The sequence below is a fragment of the Sturnus vulgaris genome, chromosome 17 (genome assembly GCF_052056855.1).
Source record: "Sturnus vulgaris isolate bStuVul1 chromosome 17, bStuVul1.hap1, whole genome shotgun sequence".
Lineage (NCBI taxonomy): Eukaryota > Metazoa > Chordata > Aves > Passeriformes > Sturnidae > Sturnus > Sturnus vulgaris.
In genome coordinates, this window is record NC_142259.1 from 843,342 (window position 1) to 862,946 (window position 19,605).

Here is a 19,605-nt window from a genome sequence, read left to right on the forward strand (position 1 = left end):
GCAGGAAACAGACCCGCCAGCCTTCCATCCACCTGTCTACATTTCCCCTAAAACCTGGAGCCCTGAGGAAAGACAGAAAACAAGCAATTCTGTAATACTGCCAGGTCAGTAGCTTCAAAATTTAGCTTCCCTTGGCTTTTTCCATGGGCCCGCACCCATGAAACTCTTGGTCCTAAGTGACAATTACAGGACTCATGTCCCTTGCTCACATTTCAGCCACTTACTTGTGAGTTAAGAGCATCTCCTTCAAATTCTGGCCTGCTCCCACAGGGGAATGAACTTCCTCAGACCTGCCTCTACAACTTCTTCCTCTTCCTCCCCACTCAGACCTGTCTCTACCACTCTCCTTGGCCTCTTCCTCCCCAAAATAGGAAAGGTCTCTTCTACCATAAATGAGTCCTATATCCAGAGATACCTCACCTCACTGTAGAACAGTGACTCCACTCAGCAGACACAGAGGACTCACTCCCTTTTGCATGGGAGCTGGCAGAGGTTAAAAAGGAGAGGCAAAATGGGCTTCAAAACATGCACATAGACACCAGAAACCAGCCTTAGGTTTCTTTATGCATACCACAGAAGGAGAGCCCTGTCTACAGGCTGCAAAAGCAGCTGAAAACACAAGCGAAGGATGTCCTCAACCACAAGAGCAGTTTCTCAGAGACAACTTGACAGTTTTCCTCCCTCTCTTCCACACTTGTAACACATTTTAGTTTAGGCAGCCACTCAAGAAGAGAGGCTGTTTGGTTTCCTTCAAGACAAAGTCTTGAAGTGCAAGACTTAGTGCAAGAAGTGGAAGAAAATGGGGTGCTGCAGGCCAGGTGTCAAGAAAGACAGTCCAGCTTTCTCTAGAGGAAACTAGCTGCTGTTTATGTAACCTGAGAGAACATATCATGGTCAAAATAGGTTTGAATAAAAAACAAGAATAGATTCATCTTGGCTCAGCAGTGGTCCTGACCCCACAGCCCTTCAAGCCCAAGCTATGTAATGTTAGTTTGGTCCACCAACTGGACCAAACTGGGTCTGGTGGCAGAGTCCACCCAGAACAATGTCTAGTTGAGGATGTGAATTCAATCCCAAATTCTGCCTTCACTCAAGCTTGTAACTTAACCAGTTTAAGGCCTGGATCACAGATGCAGTCTGCCAATGTATTCTCACCATTTTCTGGTTTATTGGGTAGAATACACAAATTCTTTTGTAACTTCACTGTAAAGGAACATCTCATCTTGCTGCAGGAAAGGGCTGTGGGATTCAACAGCCTCAATGATTAAAGGGGAACAAAATTAACAATGGTGGACAACTGGCTCTGCTTTTTTTGGATCTCACTAAACCTAGGCTCACTCAGATACTGAAACACTACCATCCACATTGCTGGAAAACAAGGGGAAAAGTCCAGGAAGGAAATAAGAGTCCAGACATGTTATCTAAGTCAAAGTAGAATATTTATTTATGTAACTGAAAGTGATGACTTGTAGCACAATGGCAAACGCAAGTTTCTTCATTCTACTTGGAACCATCTTCCTCAAAATATTTGTGCTTTGCTATCATGTGCCTATTCTACAGTCCCCAGATCATGTAATGCACACTTCACACTACTGAGGATAAAGAAGCACCTCCTTGGAGTTCCACAGATAAGTTACTTCTTCATTTTCTAACTTGTGTGATATAAAGAATTCACTCAAAGCATCTTCATTTCAGTGTTTCCAGTCGTGGGATTTTAAAAGTTACATTAATATGACTCATTAACCTCACTGCAATCCCATTAATTAATGATTAATCCTCATTTAACCCCCATAAATAAGCAAAGTGCAGTGTTCTTGAATTGTAACAATGGCTTCAAGCATTTCATCACTGAAAAAAATTTTGCTAATAGAAAAATGCAGTTAAAAAAACCACAGAAAGGTATGGTCACTGAAACATTAAAAAAATACACTGGCACTTTATGAAGGCACAGCAGGATCTACCTCAGGCATCCAACAAACATTCTTTGGTCACATCCAGAAAAGAAGGGTCCCCATTTCAAACGCAGCTTGATAGAAGACACCTATCAAGGCGCAATGATAAGTGTCATTACAGCAAACATAGCTGCAACATTTCTCTCACCACGCTCAGCACCAGAGAAGCTCAGTTCAGAGGCCCACCCTGATAGGCAGCAGCAGATGGGCTGTGTCAAGCTATGAGTGGTGTGATGTGTCACAATGTGTCACTGTTGCAAGGCAGAAAACCAACAAGGTCGATCTTCCTGCGACAAAATCTTCTAGCACTTTGGAGGTTTTTATGTATTTACATTTCTTCTGACAGAAATAGGAAAGATCAAAGACTCAGCGCAAGGAGGCGTAAGAAGTGGTGTGTATGGTGCAATCTCAAGGCACTGAGCACCCACAGTGTGCAAGGGAGAGTGTGGCTGCAGCCAGCCCTCCTTCACCCCAGTGCTACAGATAGCCAGGGCAAGCCTGAATCTACATTGCCTTGATTTCTGGCAGTTTCAGGGGGGGCCACCCCTGCCACTTATAGTATGACACCAGCTGCTTGGGCACTTCAGCCAGAACCACCTGGGAAAGGGCTTCCCGGGGAGCCTGAAAAGAGAATGGGGAGAATAAATCAGAAATTCCACAAAGAACAGATTTGGTAGCCTAGTGAAAAACTCTCTTAGAGAAATTCAGAACACCTGCCCCACTCACTCTGTGTTAAGAACTGATTGCTACACCTTCGGGAGCACTTCCAGTCAGTCTCAGTGAGCACTGCTGATGAAAAACACTTGTTCTCACCTCAACGTTAGACTCATATAGCCTTTATATGGCCCTAGTCCTCGTGAAAAACTGCCCCAGCCACTAGCAATGTCTCTTATTTTGAGTTTTCATTTGAATCACTCAACCCAATTGACCATGCATTGTGTGAATGCCAAAGCCAACAGTGGAAGTCGGGGAGCTGGTGCCTGACGGAACTGCTTTCCACAGCAGGGAAGACTGATCTCAACTTCAATCACTCATGAGCCTCAACATCAGAGACTGACAATATGATCTCAGTTCCTTGCCTAAATGTTCACATCCCAGGACGGAGAACATACTCTTTAACCCTGCAATAGCCAAGAGATTTAACAAAATCTAATACAAAATCAGTTATACAATGAGGGGTCTCAAGAACGAGAAGACAGCAAGACACAGCTTTGAACACAGAAGCCAACATCTCAACTCTCACTGGGAACAAGCAGCACAGGCATGCCCTCTGAGCATGCAGCTTGCTGCCTCATCAAGATCATGGTAATTTTTTGGAGGCATACATCCTGGCACCGGGACTCTTCTGAATTTAAAATCAACATACATTTTTGAACTGTCGAAAAGGCACAAACTGGACAATGTCCCGTGCAGCTGGCTCTCCTGTCACCGATTTCAGAACACCGCTGTCTCCATCCAGGAACTCCATTGCTTTAAAATCGGCTTCACCAACACCAACAATGATAATAGACATGGGCAGCTTCGAGGCATTAACAATTGCTTGCCTAGTTTGGTCTAGATCAGTGATCTCTCCATCTGTGATGATCAGCAAGATAAAGTATTGCTGAAAAACATGAGAAAGCATCCAGTTAGGTATTTCAACACCAAGGCTCACGTAACCGAAGGCAGATAGAGCACTCCCTTATGCTAAGAAAGAAATCAGATGTTGCTGTGCCTGAGACAAAACGAGAACATTAAAGAAACTTATGTTCATTTGCATTTTTTCCTATGCCTAATGATTTTCATTGTATACTTCCAATATTCTCTGTACTACAAAAAGAGAAAGGATTAAGTTCAATTTATAAAGAACAGTTACATCAATTGGCAAAAAGTACTAGAGACAAAAACTACTAAAGTATTAACACAACTGCATACAAAATTCACTGATAGGAGCTGTTTTACTGACTGGTGCTCAGAAAGGCTAGAGTTATTTAATATCCCTGCAGAATAATTAAAAAAACCTTGGGGTTGGGGGTTGGTTTTTCTTTTACTCATTGCCTATGGAATTTTTCCCACTGACTTGCTAAAGAAGCACTGATGTCTAAGTACTTGAGATGGGAGAGGGGGAACCTCCCTGATTTCTTTGGGAGTTTCTCTAGGGGAGGTGGGGGACGGGGACACCACGAGATTAGAAGCAGCTAAAAGGAGGGGGGGGGGCAGTTGCTCTCTCTCGCTCTTGGTTTCGGAGGAGGAAGGTCACTGCTACCCCTGCCATAGCCCAGCCAGGAGCTGCCTCTTCTTCTGCTGTTGGACCCCGCACCCCTGCCCTGCCAGGACACCCTGCCATTTCAGTTCGCTGTTTCCAAGCGTCCTGCTGAGCACGGGCCGACCCTGCCCCAGGGTTCCTGAGCAAAGCCTCTCTCCTCCATCCCCTCCCGTCCGGGCCCCGCCGCCAGCACCGCGCGCTGCCCGAGCCCGCGCCACAGCGCCCCCTGCAGGCGCGCCCGGATCATCGCCCCTGCCCGCCGGGAGCCGCCAGCGCTCCCTGCCGGCTGTGCCGGGAACTGCACCAAGGGAAAGTGCCCGCGGCCGAGAGCTGGGACTGGGCTCCTGTTCTGTTCGCTGTTAATGCCAGAGCTGGGCTTGTTCTGTTTGCCTTGCTGTACACACTAGTCAAGAACTGTTATTCCTACCCCCGTATCTTTGCCTGAGACCCCCTTAATTTCAAAATTATACTAATTCAGAAGAAGGAAGTTTACAGTCTCCATTTCAAAAGAAGACTCTGCTTTCCCTAGCAGACACCTGTCTTTTTCAAACTGAGACACTTGGTTCATTTGGTATCAATAATTTAAATTAGAAGCATTAGAAGTATTAGAAATCTCAAAACACAGCAGTGATAAATAACATGAGACATTCTAGAGATAATATGAAGGGAAAAATACAGACACTTTTCCAGAAAGAAAGGAGTACCTCAAACCAATGCCTTAGTGTGGTAAAGTGTTTAAAATTTCTATCATTTTCCAGAAGCTGAAGTTTAGTGCCTGGTTCTGAAATCAGCAACTGCTGTTTTATAGCAGCTATTTACAGACTTAAAAGGAGGCAAACACAACAAAAACAAGAGAAAACATAATTTCCAATTCCAAAGCACGGTTAACACAAACTGCTGTACATGATTGCTAACAGATTATTTTAAACAGTTAGGTTTAAATCTGAAAGAAAAACAAAACCAGAGATATTTAACACATTAAGAGAATTAGGAAGATTTCCCTAAAGTGCTGGCAAGGTTAAAAAATACCCACAGAAATGTAAGAAATGGATCTCCTTAGTCCAAGTGCCTCACAGCACAGGAAATGTATTTGATATACACACAAACATAAGTAGCACCAAAAATACTGACACAGCTAGGTGATAAAACAAGTAGCACAGTATATGTCAAAATTCTTTCTGATTGGTCTGTCAAAATGAAATCATCTAAAATCTATCAGGACATCCCAGCCCTTCATCCTCAAGCAAAACCAATGAAGTTTAAAGTAATGAAGTAAAATTTTAACAGCAACCATGGCCACAGCAGCATACAAACGAGCCCATCACCATAGAGAAGCACAGATGCTCTGCAAATCAGCACACCAATTGAACAGTTCTCAGACTCCATCCCATTATGGTGGGACTGATAGTCAAGCCCTCCGATAGTTTCTTAGAGGCTTTTTCTCAGCATTCTTGAGAGAAAAATTGTTTGGCACAAAACTTTAATTCATATGCATGCCCAACAGGTAATAGAGCTTGGTAAGAGAGATTAGAGTGAGGCAACTGCTGCCTCAGTCCAACTAGTCTAACAGCCAACACAGCACCCCTTACAATGCAACAGTAAGTACAGTGCCAGCAAACTGGGAGAGAAACAAATATCACTTGAGCAATTAAATTAATGTATCTACCTAGTACAGGTTTACATCAGTATGTACCAAGAGAGCATCAACACACTCTCTGTAGGCTGATAACAGAAGACCAAACTTGGGATTCTAAGGAAGGAAGATAACATTAATTTATTATTCCATTCTATTCAGTCATAAACATGGAAAATAGAAACATCAACCCAAAGTAGATCCACAATAAAGGCTTTGCACTCACTGCAGCAGTTCCTTGTTGCAGCGAGTGTGCTGCAAACATTGCCACGTGGTTTATAATAGGAGAGAAGTTGGTTGGCCCGTAGAGTCGGATTTGAGGCAGAATCTGGCGGTAGGCATCCACTATTCCTTGGATCCCTGCAACACAAGGAAGTTGTCACAAGAGCCCACAATTTCTTCAGTTATTATAAGCATTACTAAGCAGTATAGCCAAAGACAACTCAAACAGCTGTGAACTGAAGGGCAAATAAGCAGCAGCATATTGGGAAATACAGGAAGCACAGAGATGAAAACACTGGACAGCTGCAGAGACTGTATTTGCGCATTTCTTCCCCATTCTACAATTCTTCACGAGTCTTTCTGCCTTTAACATCACAAAGTTCAGGATTCTATCTTTTGAGCTGGCAGGGCAAATTGAGAAGGCTTTAAACTAGGTTTGAAGGGGGAAGGCAGTAAGATCAGGCTTGGCAGACATGAGGCATACCCGCATCAGGGATGAAATCAAAAGCCCAGCTGAAGTGCATCTATACTCTGCTGACCAGTGAGTATCACCGGTGCACACTTACAGAGACAAGCCATGGACTCCTATGCTAATAAAAGCCAAAAGGGAAACAGCAGAAAATTATCTCAAAAGAATTATGAGTGCTCCTCCAGGAAGGCAATACAGTCAACAGCCCAGCTGAGTGCTTTAAACACCAATGCACAGAGCACAGGCAACAAATAGGAGGACCTGGAAGCCATTGGTGCTGCTAGAAAGTTACAACTTTCTGCAGTTACTGAAATTTGGTGGGACACCCACTGGAATCCCATCACTAGAGTAGAGCTATTAATGGCTACAGGCTGTGAGGAAGGAACAGGAGAGGTGGAGGGGTTGTCCTCTATACCAAGAGGTGGATTGAGTCTGAAGAGCTGTCTCTGAAGAACAGCCATGTGAGGGAAAAATCACAAAGAAAGCCTGTGGGTAAAAATCAGTGACCAAGGCAACAAAGGAAACTTCATGGTTGGGGTCTACTACAGGCTGCCTGATCAAGGGGAGTCTGTTGATGAAGACTTTCTGCTCCACCTACAGGAGGCATTGCACTCACAGCCTCTTGTCCTGCTGGGGGACTTCAACTGTCCTGATATCTGCTGGGAAAGTAACACAGTGAGCTGTAGGCAATCCAGGAGACTCCTGGAATGCATGGAGGATAACTTCTTGAGCCAGGTAATCAACAGCCCTGCCAGAGAGGATGCATTACTAGATCTGCTGGTCACCAACGCAAGGCCGGTAATCGGGAACATCAAGATGAGAGGCAGCCTGCACTGCAGTGATCATGCACTGGTGGAATTGGCAGTCCTGAGGAACATGGGTCAGGTAAAGTTAGGCCTCTGAAATTAGGAAAGCAGACTTCAGGGAGATAGTCAGTGGGATGCCCTAGAATACTGTCTGGGACAAGGGAGAAGAAAAGAGTTTGGCAGATTGTTAAGGAAGCCTTCCATAGAACACAAGAGCTAGCAATCCTAGGAGCAAGGAAGGCAAGAGACCAGTATAGCTGAGTAGGGAACTGCTAGTCAAACTAAAGGGAAAAACCAAATGCATAGACAGTTAAAGGCAGGTCACCCAGGAGGAATATAGACATAAGGTTTGGTTGTGTAGGGATGGCCAAGGTGGAGCTGGAACTGAACCTGGCAAGGGAGGCAGAGAGCAAAAGGACGGGCTTCTACAGACCCATTAACCAGAAAAGAAAAATCAAAGGTGTTAGCCCCTGATCAACAATGCTGGAAAACTGGTAACAACAGATGAGGAGGCTGAGGTACCAAATAGCTTTTTTTGTCTCAGTCTTCAATGGCAGACTCTCTTTCCACACCCCTTGAGTGGATGGATAGCAGGCTGAGGACTGGAGGAGCAAAGTCACTCCTACTGTAAGTAAAGATCAGGTGTATGATCATCTGAGGTATGTAAATGTAATTAAGTTAAATTAAATGTATAATGTACTTAAATCTATGGGACCCATAGATGCATCCCAGAGCCCCGAGTGAATTGGCTGATGAAATTGTCAAGCCACTCTCCATGATACTGGAAAACTCATGGCAGTCAGGTGAAGTCCCAGGTGACTGGAAAAGGGGAAACACTGTCCCCATCTTTAAAAAGGGTAGAAAGGACCATGGGAACTACCAGCCTGTCAGCCTCATCTCTGCAACTAGGAAGATCATGGAACAGACCCTCCTGGAAGCTCTGCTAAGGACATGGAGGTAATTCAGGACAGCCAGCACAGCTTCACCAAGGGCAAGTCCTCCCTGACCAACCCAGTGGCCTTGTACGATGGCGTATCGCAGTAGACAAGGCAGAGGACATAGATGACATTTATCTGGACTTCTGTAAAGCCTTTGACACAGATCCCCACAACATCCTTTTCTCTAAATTGGAGAGAGATGGATTTGATGAGTGGACTGTTAGACAGATAAGTAAGTGGTTGGACAGTCACAGTAGTGAGCACAGTAGCGCTCAACAGCTCAGAGTCCCAATGGACATCAGTGATAAGTGGGGTCCCTCAGTGTGGACACACTGTTAGAGAGCTAGGAAAATGAGAGCCTGGAAAATCATTCTCAGGCTGGAGCTTCTCCTTCTCTCTCAGCTCCATTCCCAGGCTGATAAGCTTGCTCAGCTTCAGTTAGGGAGAATTTCTCCCAGGATGATAATCTAGTCAAAATAGAACTGAATTCATAATAAAGATTAACACCTGGTGTAGACCGTGGGACTCATTCTGAAGTACTGTCCCACGGGTGTTCTTCCCAGTTATCCAATGAGCTACTGTCTTGTCTTAGCTCTGTGAAACATGCTTTAAACACGGTTTGTCCCCTCAATAAAGACTGTCTTCTTTTCCCTAAGGAAGCCCGTGTGTGTTGCTGTCCTTGCTTTCTCTCTCTCTCTCTAGAACAGTAACCACACCTCAGGGGTCTGTACAGGGATCAGTGTTATTTAATATCTTCATTAGTACATGAGGGGAACAAGTGTACCCTCATCAGGTTTGCAGATGACACGCTGAAGGACAGGGCTATCCAGAGGGACCTGGACAAGCTAGAGAAGTGGCCCATGGGAATCTCAGGAGGTTTAACAAGGCCAGATGCTGGTGCTGCACCTGGGTTGGGTATCAGTCCCAGTATCGATCCAAACTGGGACAAGAACAGATTGAAAGCAGCCCTGATGAGAAGGATTTAAGGGTGCTGGGGGATGAGAGGCTGCACACACCTAGCTGTGTGTGCTGGCACCCAGAAACCAACCATGTCTTGGGCTGCATCAAAAGAAGAGTGAGCAGCAGGTCAAGGGACGGGATTCTGCCCCTCTGCTCCCCTCAGGTGAGGCCCCACCTGCAGTGCTGGAGTCCTCAGCAGCAGACAGACATGGACCTGGTGGAGCCAGTCCGGAGGAGGCCACCAAGCTGATCAGAGGGATGGAGCACCCCTCTTAGGAGGAAAGGTTGAGAGAATTGTGTTTGTTCAGCCTGGAAAAGAGTAGGCTTAGGGGTAACAAAATTGCAGCCTTCCAGTTCCTAAAGGGAGCTTACAAGAAAGATGGACAGGGACTTTTTACAAGAGCAGAGCAGGTAGTGACAGGACAAAGAGGAATGGATTCAAACAGAGCGGAGGTTTAGATTAGATATTAGGAGGAAATTTTTTGCTGTGAGGGTGGTGAGGCACTGGAACATTTGCCCAGAATATTTGTGGCTGCCCCTTGTTTGGAAGTGTTAAAGGCCAGGTTGGATAGAACTCTGAGCAGCCCTGGTCTAGCAAAAGGTCCCCCTGCCCATGGCAGGAGTTTGGAACTAGATGATCTTTAAATGTCCTTTCCAATTCAAACCATTTTGTGATTCTATGAAGTTGCAGGAAAAATAATCTAACAAAGATATACTGAAGACTGTGTTTAATTTATCCTTCCTACCTTGTCAATTTACCTTGTTTAATTGGCTATGTTCTAATTAGACAATGTCAGAAGCTCTTGGGAATACTAACTTTTCATTTTCTTTGTGCAGAAGTTAGAAAACAATCCCTGATTGAAGAGTCAACCATTTCTGTAACAGAAATAGCAATCTCTAAGGGTTTTTTTAATGTAAAAAGCTTTTCTCAGGTTAGCTAAACAAAAATTTATAGTCTTCTATGGAACCATCTAAATTGGCCTATTCCTGGTTTGTATCAATGCAGCTTCATTTGCCACTGCTACTTACATTGTCCACCATCAGGTTTTAGCATGGTACCACTCAGAACTGCTGCACAAGGACCCTAAAACATCACAGACCCAGATGCCAGTGAGGCAGGCAAGGCTGAACTGAGAAGAAATGCTTAGATTTTAGCGCTGAATCTCTAATTCCTAAGACCAGAGAGAAAAACTTGCTTGTTCAAGAACAATTCCGTGTGACAGCAAGCTGAGAGACATCTCAGCCGTAAAGTCATGATCTAACATTGGGAGCAGCCCTTAAATACAGCTGTGTGCTGGGGTGACCCTGACTGGATATAAGGTGCCCATCAAAGCCATTTATCACCCAACTCTTCAGCTGGACAGGGGAGAGAAAATCCAATAAGGCTCATGGGTCAAGGTAAAGACAGGAAGATTGCTCATCACCCACTGCCATGGACAAACCAGATTTGACGTGGGGAAATCAGCTGAATTCGTTGCTAATCAAATCAGAATAGGATAAAGAAAAGTAAAAACTAAATATTAAAAGCATCTTCCCCTCACCTCCCCTCTTCTGAGACTCAAATTCACTCTCGAATTCTCTCTCTCCTCCCCCCTCAGTGGCACAGTGAATGGAGCCTGAAGTCAGTTCACATGTCATCTCTGTTACTCCTTTCCTCACTCAGAGGAAAGTCTCCCCTCACTCCTCCCCTGCCCCAGCATAGGGTCACTCTCACAGGAAACAATCCTCAACAAACTTCTCCCATGTGAGTCCTTCCCACAAGCTGCAGATCTTCATGAACTGCCCGTTTAGGTCCCTCCCAAAAATGCACTCCTTCAGGAGTAGGCTACTCCAGGGTGGGCTGTCCATGGGCTGATGGTGGGTATTTGCTCCCCCATGGACTCCATGGGCTGCAGGGGCACAGCTGTCTCACCATAGGCTGCAAGGGAATCTCTGCTTGAGTGCTTGGAACACATCCTCCTCCTTCTTCTTTACCAGCCTTGGTGTCTCCAGTATTGATCCTCTCACATATTCTCACTCCTTCCCTCTGATTGCTGCTTTTTTGCTGCTCTGATGGGGGCTTTTTTCCCCCCTTCTTAAATCTATTATCCCACCATCACTGAAGGGCTTGGCCTTCACTAGTGATGAGTCTGTCTTGGAGCTGGCTGGCATCAGCTCCATTAGACACTGGGGAAGCCTCTGGCTGCTTGTCAGGGAAACCACCCCTGCAGCCCCCACTACCAAAACTTTGCCATACAAATCCAATATAACCTGAAACTATTACGATGCAGTCATTGGTTGGAGACAGAAACGACAAAGGACTCACCAAGGGTCATCAACAAGTGGCACTGAGTTTATTACGGCCACCCCTTTTATAGTGGGTTTGAATTTTCCAGGCTTGGATAGCTGATTGATTGGTATCTCTGCCCCACCCAGATCTCTGACCAGTCGTGTGAATGGGGTTGGCTGAGGTCCCTGCTTGGGGTTGAATCCAGTCTATCCCAGCCTTATCAAGGGACTTGTTTTACTTCTAGGCTGGTTGTTTTTGGGTGTTTGATATGGCCAAATTAATCTGGTAGCTACAGGCCAGCTGCAACCATGACAGAAACCACCTCCACTAAAGAAGATGGCTATGAAAAAAAGCAAGCTTTTAAGACAAACTTTAAAAGACACTAGTCAAACATAGCCACATTGCAGGTGAAGTAGCCCTAGTTTCTATCAGCCTCCACAGATGGTGGCTGTAGAATCTTAACAAGCACAGGCACAGAGCTGAGCTGAATCCACTGCCACCTGTAACCCAGCAGAAGTAACCAAACTGAAGCAACAAAAATTTTAGTACAGCCTGACAATCAATTAAATCTAGACCCCTTCACTGAAGCTTATGGAGCTTTCACAGAAATCTGCATCAACACACATCTGCTTTTGTCAGCATCAAGGTGATGTCTTGATGCTACATTTGATTTTCACCAGTTGTGAAATACACAGCATTTCAAACATCTCCCCCACTCAGTGACATTATTAATAAAGAGGTGTCCTCACCTTGGCAATAAGGGTTGCTGGGATTGAAGTTCAAAGCAAACTCGTGAGATACCTTGGGAAATGAGACATTACAAACAGTTAGGGAATGCAGACATGGACAGAGCAAGGGTCCAGTGTTGTGAAGGCCCTACCTGCCAGCTAGGAGGAACCTGAGCTCCAAACCCAAATGCAGGAAACAGCTTGTCCCTGGAAAGAAATAGCAACAACACAAAATGAGAAAGAACAATTCTATAATAACTCACTCTTTGATTTTATTCACCAAAAGTAACTGGAGGCCAACGTAGAATTCCTGCCATAAGGAATTAGTATATTATCTAGCTGCCCCTGGCCTTGCACCAGGCATCCAATGGATTCAGGCTTGGGCTCGAGAGTCAGATAATTTCTTTCAGTGCAGCACCCCACAGGACTCTCAGGAAATCTCAAAGTAGGAGAAAAGCCAAACCAAGCCTGGCTACAGGACAAAGCAGACAAACATGTTCCCATTCCCACTGAACTAAATAGGATATTCATGTTTGCAATGCATCATCTGCAACAAGGCATCAGTGCCCAGCTGAAGCACCAAGAGACTCAGAAGGGACAAGCCAAGCAAATATGCCAAATTATGAAGGAATGCCATTGCCTCCCTAGCACTGACAGAAGCAAGAGGAAACAGTAGCAGGCTTCTAAAGGGATCTCCAAGGAAAGGCAGCTCCCCAATCACGAAAACAGTGCAGGGCTAGAACAAGCTGTGACACATTTTTTTCACGGTGACTAGATCAGTCAAGATCATTACATACGTGTCGTAATCCTGGACTACACTTCCCACACTCCAGATGGCCATCAGGTACTCATTTACCCCATCTGGGCTGATGTAGTGAAGAGAATCTGGTGACTTGGGATCCCCATTGGAGGCAGTGAAGTCTACACCCACCTGATCAGGCAACATGGTGGCAGCAAATCACTGATGCATCAGCACAAACAAATGAGAAGAACTAACTATATCCAGAAACAAGGGGTTAGCTCAAGCCACACAGTTCCTTTCCTCCCAGGCACACAGCAGCCCTACACAGGGACATGCACACAAGCTGCACCCCTTTTCCCACTTGGGTACAGGTATTTCCAAGCCATAGCAATCCTTTCCACTGACAGACTGAACCAATTTCTCAAAAGAAGTTTAAGAAGCCCTAGCTCCATTAAAGTGCTGCTTGATCACAAAAAAGCAAAAATACAGTATCCTTAGTGTTTTGCAGACTTCATCACTGTAAATTCACACTGCATTTGCAGTCACTCATGCCGCCAATAAAAGTACCGAACATAACCTCACTGCTTTTGTCCTGTCATCTACCAATACAAACAGTGGAGAACAACTCACCGTAAAGTTAATCTGGCAGCCTCCCATCACATAGTCCAGAAATGAATATTCTGTTTCAATCTAGAGGAACAGACAGACATTGTTACACCTACCCATCTCAAGCAATCAGAAAATAAAAAAAAACAACATAAATCTTCCTACCTTGCAGGATTTTATCCTAATAATGCCAGAGTTTTTGTAGTTCTTTTTCTTTTGTTTTTTCTCAGAATGGATGCATTCATATTCCACCTACAGAAAGCAAGCATAGAAGCAAGTTCCAAAATATGTGCATTTACAGGAGAACAAATTATTGAAACAGACAGCATCACACATTCCACAATTTCTGAGTTACAAAAACACCCAATAGAATTAAGAAATTTAGTTTTTAAATATCTGCAACTACTTTGGCCGCTATCTGAGAAGCTAAACAGGTGCTTTTGCCAGCAGCAGTGGGCAGAGGAGGCAAGACTCTCGGGGTGGGGAGGCCAGAAAAGCCTAGGCCATAGGTTCCCAGGGGCAGTGTCTCCTTCCTTGGATTCACTTGCAATGGTTCTGAATTCACAAGGGCTAGAAAAAAGGCAAGAACCTTCCATCTACTTTTGGATGACTATTCAAGCTGGCTGGCACACTGGAGTAGTCCTGGGCTACGTCCTGTGTGCAAATACATCTGCTTCAATTCAGGTGGGACATTTCCAGGAGAATGAGATGTCAAGTTTTCACTGCAGACAACAAACCAAAACCACTACCACCAGCATGTGACCCAACTTACTCTAGACTGGATGATCAAGACAAGTGCTCCTTGGAAGGACTGCTGCTCTCTGTTAGCTGGCAAGGTGACCAGAGTGCTCAGGAGGGTGACTAACTCCAGCACAAACATTATCTGAGACAAGCTGTGCCTCTGGACTCATCTGTTGGAGCACCAACAAGCACTTCTATTTTCACTTGACTCAGCAGAGGCCGAACCAAGCTGAACTGCTGGGAAAAGTAGCTCAGCAGACAATAGGGCCAACAGATAACAGGCTCAAGGATATTTTTAGAAATAGGAATGGTAACAGAACCTAAAGAAAAGAAATATCATTCCCACACCAGTTTATATTCTTTCCAAATGTTGGTTTAGTAAAACAAAAACACAGACAAAAATATGCAGGTTTGGAGGTAGCAACTAAAAGTGCATGTCTGAGGTCAGTATTAGAAAGGGGTTTGAATGCCTGGATTGCGGACTCAGTTAGCAGGGGCTGAGGAAGCTCACCGGAGAGCCGGCACCAGCTGTCTGCATCTGCGCCAGGGTCGTTTCCAAAGTGCCTATCAGGTCATGAGAGCCATCACTGTCGTAATCTGCACACTGCACCTGAAAGGAGGAGGGAGCAGGCCACGGGCAGACGTTAGGGACAGTGTCCATGGCTCACTGCCCCATCTCCTGTCTCACAGCTCTGCATCCATGTTGGTGAGCTCCCCCACGCCATCAGGACTGGGGATGTTGACCACATCACTAACTGAAACCCAGGAGCAAAGACACACAACCAGAGTGAATCTCAAGAAAGAACATGCTTATTTCCTCATCTATTCAAGTATGTGTGGTGAAAATTAAAAAAAAAATCATTCCCTGGTTTAAATGTAAGAGATTAAATAAATAAATAATTTTTTAAAAGAAACATTAAAAACCCCCAACATTTCACAGCCCAAATGTGTAAATGTGAGGTCATTCAGGATAAGATATGCAACTGGGGTAAGAGAAACAAGTAATTACAACTTTGTTATCTAAGCAATGTGCTTTTTTCTGTCCAATGATAACATCAATTTACAAGGAAACTCATTTCGATGGAACAATGAGACTGTCTCTTTTTACATCTTATGGTAACCAAATTATAAATACTTTATTAATAAACAGTCATTTTTATATCAGCATGAGGAACTAGATAATGCAAAAGAGCAATGCATTTACAAATAAAAATATACTAATAACTATAGCTTACAGCAACATGGTGTCATAGCTCTCCACAAAATCACCGGTGAAGAGCATTTCTAACATGTTCAGTGCATATGACTGCAGAACACAAGTAATTCCAGAAGCAGTCAACTAAGGGACAGTTGTGAGCAGCCACCTCCTCCTCCTTGGAAGCTCACATGTCACACAGACTCAGGAACTCTCTTTCTGAGATCTGCCTCTAGTAATCAAGAAACTGATGTTACTCTAGTATAAACCAGTGTAAGCTTTCTCCTAAGGACAATGGGACAAGATGAACCCACGGGTAACACCCCGATAAGGATGTCAACTTCAATTACTAGATACCTGAATTTGACACAGGGTTCTTTAAAGGATCCCCTAGATCCACTGGGGATCTTCCACTGGTATCAGTGGAAAATCCATACAAACAGACAGGTGAATTATGGCCTAATGCAGTCACCTAAACAGGAAGCATCACAACATCCTTCAGTGTCCTAATGGCAAAAGATACCACAGAGATTGTTCCCCCTTCTCGTCCTCCATCCTTCCCACCTCACTTCTGATCTTCTCTTCTAGACACTCCACCATGAAGCAACTTCCACCCCTCCTGCCTGAACTTTACTCAGCTTCTCCCAGCAATTCTGACGTTTGCACATCACCCAAAAGCAACTGGATCATGCCAGGCAGGCCTTCTTTTGTGCAGAAGCCAGGCTGCAGACTCCCAGTGAGGGATCTTCTTTATGCCAGTACACCTGGAGAGCTCCAGGGAATCCAGCAGCTACCATATCCACACACCTCCTCTCCCGTCCTTCCTGTTCCCACTCCCCTCATAGCCATGCCAAGGACCAGTTTTGTTATTAGTTCACAATATGGTATAGCTTAAAACAAATCTCTTTTTACAAGGGTTTTTTATAACACTGGCCAAGATTCACTGCAGGCAGTCCAAAGAGTGGTGTTGCTGCAGACAAAACCCTCCGATATTGCAGGACAATGTATAGAGTTATTTACTGATTATTTCTTTGCAATCAACTGTCCAATACTCATTACAATTCATGGAATACAGTCAGCAAGGAAAAGGCCCCTATCATCTACAGGAGGAACTTCCAAAATCCACAGAAAATTATTCTGTTTTTGTGTACATGCCATGAAACCTATGAATACCAACACCCAGAAATTTATATTTTGTAACTTCTATTTACTACATTTGCTATTTCCTTTTACATAACTGTGGGGGTGAGCGGCTGCTTTCACTTATTTTTCACAAAACTGTCACAAAGATTAGGCTGTGTCACAAATATGAGCTGTTCTTAACACAGAATAAGGAGAACATCACTCTGCATCACAATGAAGAAAGAATTACCATAACACTAGGTAGCATTTGATCAAAAGATTTATGTTCACCCACATATTCAGCATATAATCCTCATACACAGCTGGCAAAGTTGTTGTTTAGGGGATAGACAAAAACAGCTGTTTCCACTGTGCTGAAGTTCAACTTCTCCCTTCACTGAGTATTTCATACATAATTGGTCCTAGGTAAATTTTTGGAAGCCTCAAACAAAAGGTTTTTGAGGAACAAATTCCAAAAGAAAAATAAAACAATAGTGCAATATTATATACTTTAGTGTTGTTAGTGAAACTCCTGTCTGCCACTCTAGACTCTCCTGACTAACTTCCCCAGCCTGTTAAGGACAAGAACAGCTTAATCATTTTTCACAGCTGCATTGGGAAACTTCACAGATTATTTGCCTATGCATCAAGAATTTTGGCTTAAATGAACTAACAGCAAAGCTATCCTTTGTAAGAAGCAGGTCACTCTGAAGTGGATTCCAAAGCACAGAAAGCTTCTAGAAAACAAACAAAATAAAATAACACAAATACCTTTGGGCTACAGCAAATATATCCCCACAAAACAGCATGTGTAAATCACGTCATTTCAGTTCTAACAAATGACAATATGAACCTCTTAGCCACCTTCTCTACATGCTTGCTGCACACTTCTGAACCGAGATGACTTCTTTTTGACCTAAGACTGTTGATTCCCCACCAACAAGAGCTCACAAACACCACTTAAAACACCGCCACCTATCAACAAGCCCAGCACAGCTGTTGGGAGGTTAGAATTTTTCCTTTTTTTTTTTTCTTTCCCTCGGGGAATTTTGCTCCTATTTGTTGCCTAAAAGATGAAAACAATGATATGTAAGAGAGACAAAAGACGTGGCCAAGATGGGGAGGAGGGGACAAGAGGTGTAGTTGGCTGCAGTCTCTTAGCTGGGGAGTGAGCTTGATAGCTGGGGGGGATTTTCTCTTGCAAAGTGCAGAGATACAGAGACTTAGCTGGGGTCAGGGCCTGGGCTCAGTCCTCTCTCACACTGTTGCTCTTGGGATCAGAGATCAGAGGGTTGTGGTTTTGGGCTGCTGTTGCCCAGAGGATTTACCACTGCAGAGTTTTGTCCTTCACTGCTTCTCCTTACCATGGGTAAGCCTCTACTTATAAGAGCAGCTGTTGAATTGGGACCTTTTCAACACCCAACCTCATCAACTGCTTGGATACCTCAGGGGAAACCCAGGACCCCTTCTCCCTCTTTGGAGGGAGCACCTCCCTGCTGCCTGTAGGATCCCGACTGCCACTGTGGGACCCCCATTGCTCCTGCCACAGCTTTGGGTATTTTGCTACACTTTGTTTCCCTGGAGTCTGCCTGCCTCTGCCGTTCCAGCTGCTGCTCCAAGGTTTCCTGCTGCAGCCCATTTCACCATTTGGAGGGGCACCAGCACCGGGACCGGCTGCTTGCCCTGAGCTCCCACAGCAGCCCCTTCTCCATCCCTCCCGCCGGCCCGCCCGCCATTCCCGTGTGGAGAGAGGCGGCCGAGCTCGCGCCACAGCGCCCCCTGCAGGCGCGGGGAATCATGGCAGCCGCCCTGCCCGGCCGGGAGCCAGCAGCGCCCCTGCCGGCTGTGCCCGGAACTGCACCGCAGGGGAAGGTGTCCGCAGCCTGGACAAGGCTGGGACTGGGGCTCTGCCTCTGCTCGGGGCTGTGCCGGGGCTGCTGTTTGTTTGCCTTGTTATACACACACACACTGGCAACCAACTGCTGCTCCTTCTCCCATAGCTCTGCCTGACAGCCCCAGCACTTCAAAGTTGGAATAATTCGGAGGGAAGGAGGTCATATTTTCCATGCTAGTAAGGTTCCCACCTTCCTTGGCAGACACCTATCCTTCAAACCAAGACAACACCTGAACAGCTATTTCCAGGTTAATAATCTCAGTAATTCTTAAGAACTGCCATAATGCACAAAGAACAACATTAGCACGCATGCTTTTTGCTATATCTTCCATATCAAGCTTTCAGCATGAGATTTCTTCAGAGAGGATGAAACAGTAAAATTCTGCAAATGTAAAACATTTAGGTGTTAGAAAAGTAGTTCTGTGTGAGTATAATTTCTCTCTATCTATGGATTTAAATGCCTTTAAATTATCAATGCATTGCTTAGAAGAAAAATAAACATACTAAGTTGTTATCAGATTTCCTTTTGTAGAAACATATTATAAGATGCAGTTGCTCTGTTACACCTCTGCAAGCCAGGGCCACAGAGAATTAGTGATCATATACAAGACCATGTGGGAATGCAATTCTGACTCAAAACTAAATTTCTACTTGAAATAGATAGAAAAAGAGTTGGGGAAAGCTTCCAGTCTCATGAATGGATAAATCTGACAGCTACCTCAAACTCCTGTCTGGGTCCGTATCCAAAGGTACTCAAGTTTGTCCAACATCTGCAAGTTTCTCAGTTAACTTAAAAAACAGTGCTAGAAAGCCACAATGAAAAAAAAACCCAAAACAACCAACCACCCAACCAAACAAAAGATTACCACCAAAGCTCAACTTGAAACCCTGGCCAGAATAGTGAAAAAAAAACAGATACAATTCTTCTTATGACTAATCATTGGAAAATGTGTCACTTCTGCATTTCCTGACTTCTCAATTTGACAACTTTTAGTGTTTTAAAACAGACATATAATCACTTATCTGCCACACTACAATTCTAGAAAAGCGATCTAATAACTTCAGTATGACTAGACAACCTGA

General features: G+C 44.6%; 1 protein-coding gene across 3 annotated transcripts in view; it reads right to left on the reverse strand.

The window, feature by feature from the left end:
* Positions 1–1,420: 1,420 nt before the first annotated feature.
* Positions 1,421–19,605, reverse strand: part of CPNE1 (copine 1) — a 48,632-nt gene continuing 30,447 nt past the window's right edge. For all 3 annotated transcript variants that reach the window (XM_088174761.1, XM_014886204.2, XM_014886206.2), the window contains 9 exons: positions 14,823–14,921; positions 13,736–13,822; positions 13,595–13,654; positions 13,020–13,153; positions 12,375–12,429; positions 12,244–12,295; positions 6,057–6,190; positions 3,319–3,555; positions 1,421–2,573 (listed from right to left, as the gene is read on the reverse strand). In XM_088174761.1, coding sequence (XP_088030887.1) covers positions 2,457–2,573; positions 3,319–3,555; positions 6,057–6,190; positions 12,244–12,295; positions 12,375–12,429; positions 13,020–13,153; positions 13,595–13,654; positions 13,736–13,822; positions 14,823–14,921 — 975 coding nt within the window. In that variant the 3' untranslated portion in view covers positions 1,421–2,456. The remainder of the gene's footprint in view (positions 2,574–3,318; positions 3,556–6,056; positions 6,191–12,243; positions 12,296–12,374; positions 12,430–13,019; positions 13,154–13,594; positions 13,655–13,735; positions 13,823–14,822; positions 14,922–19,605) is intronic.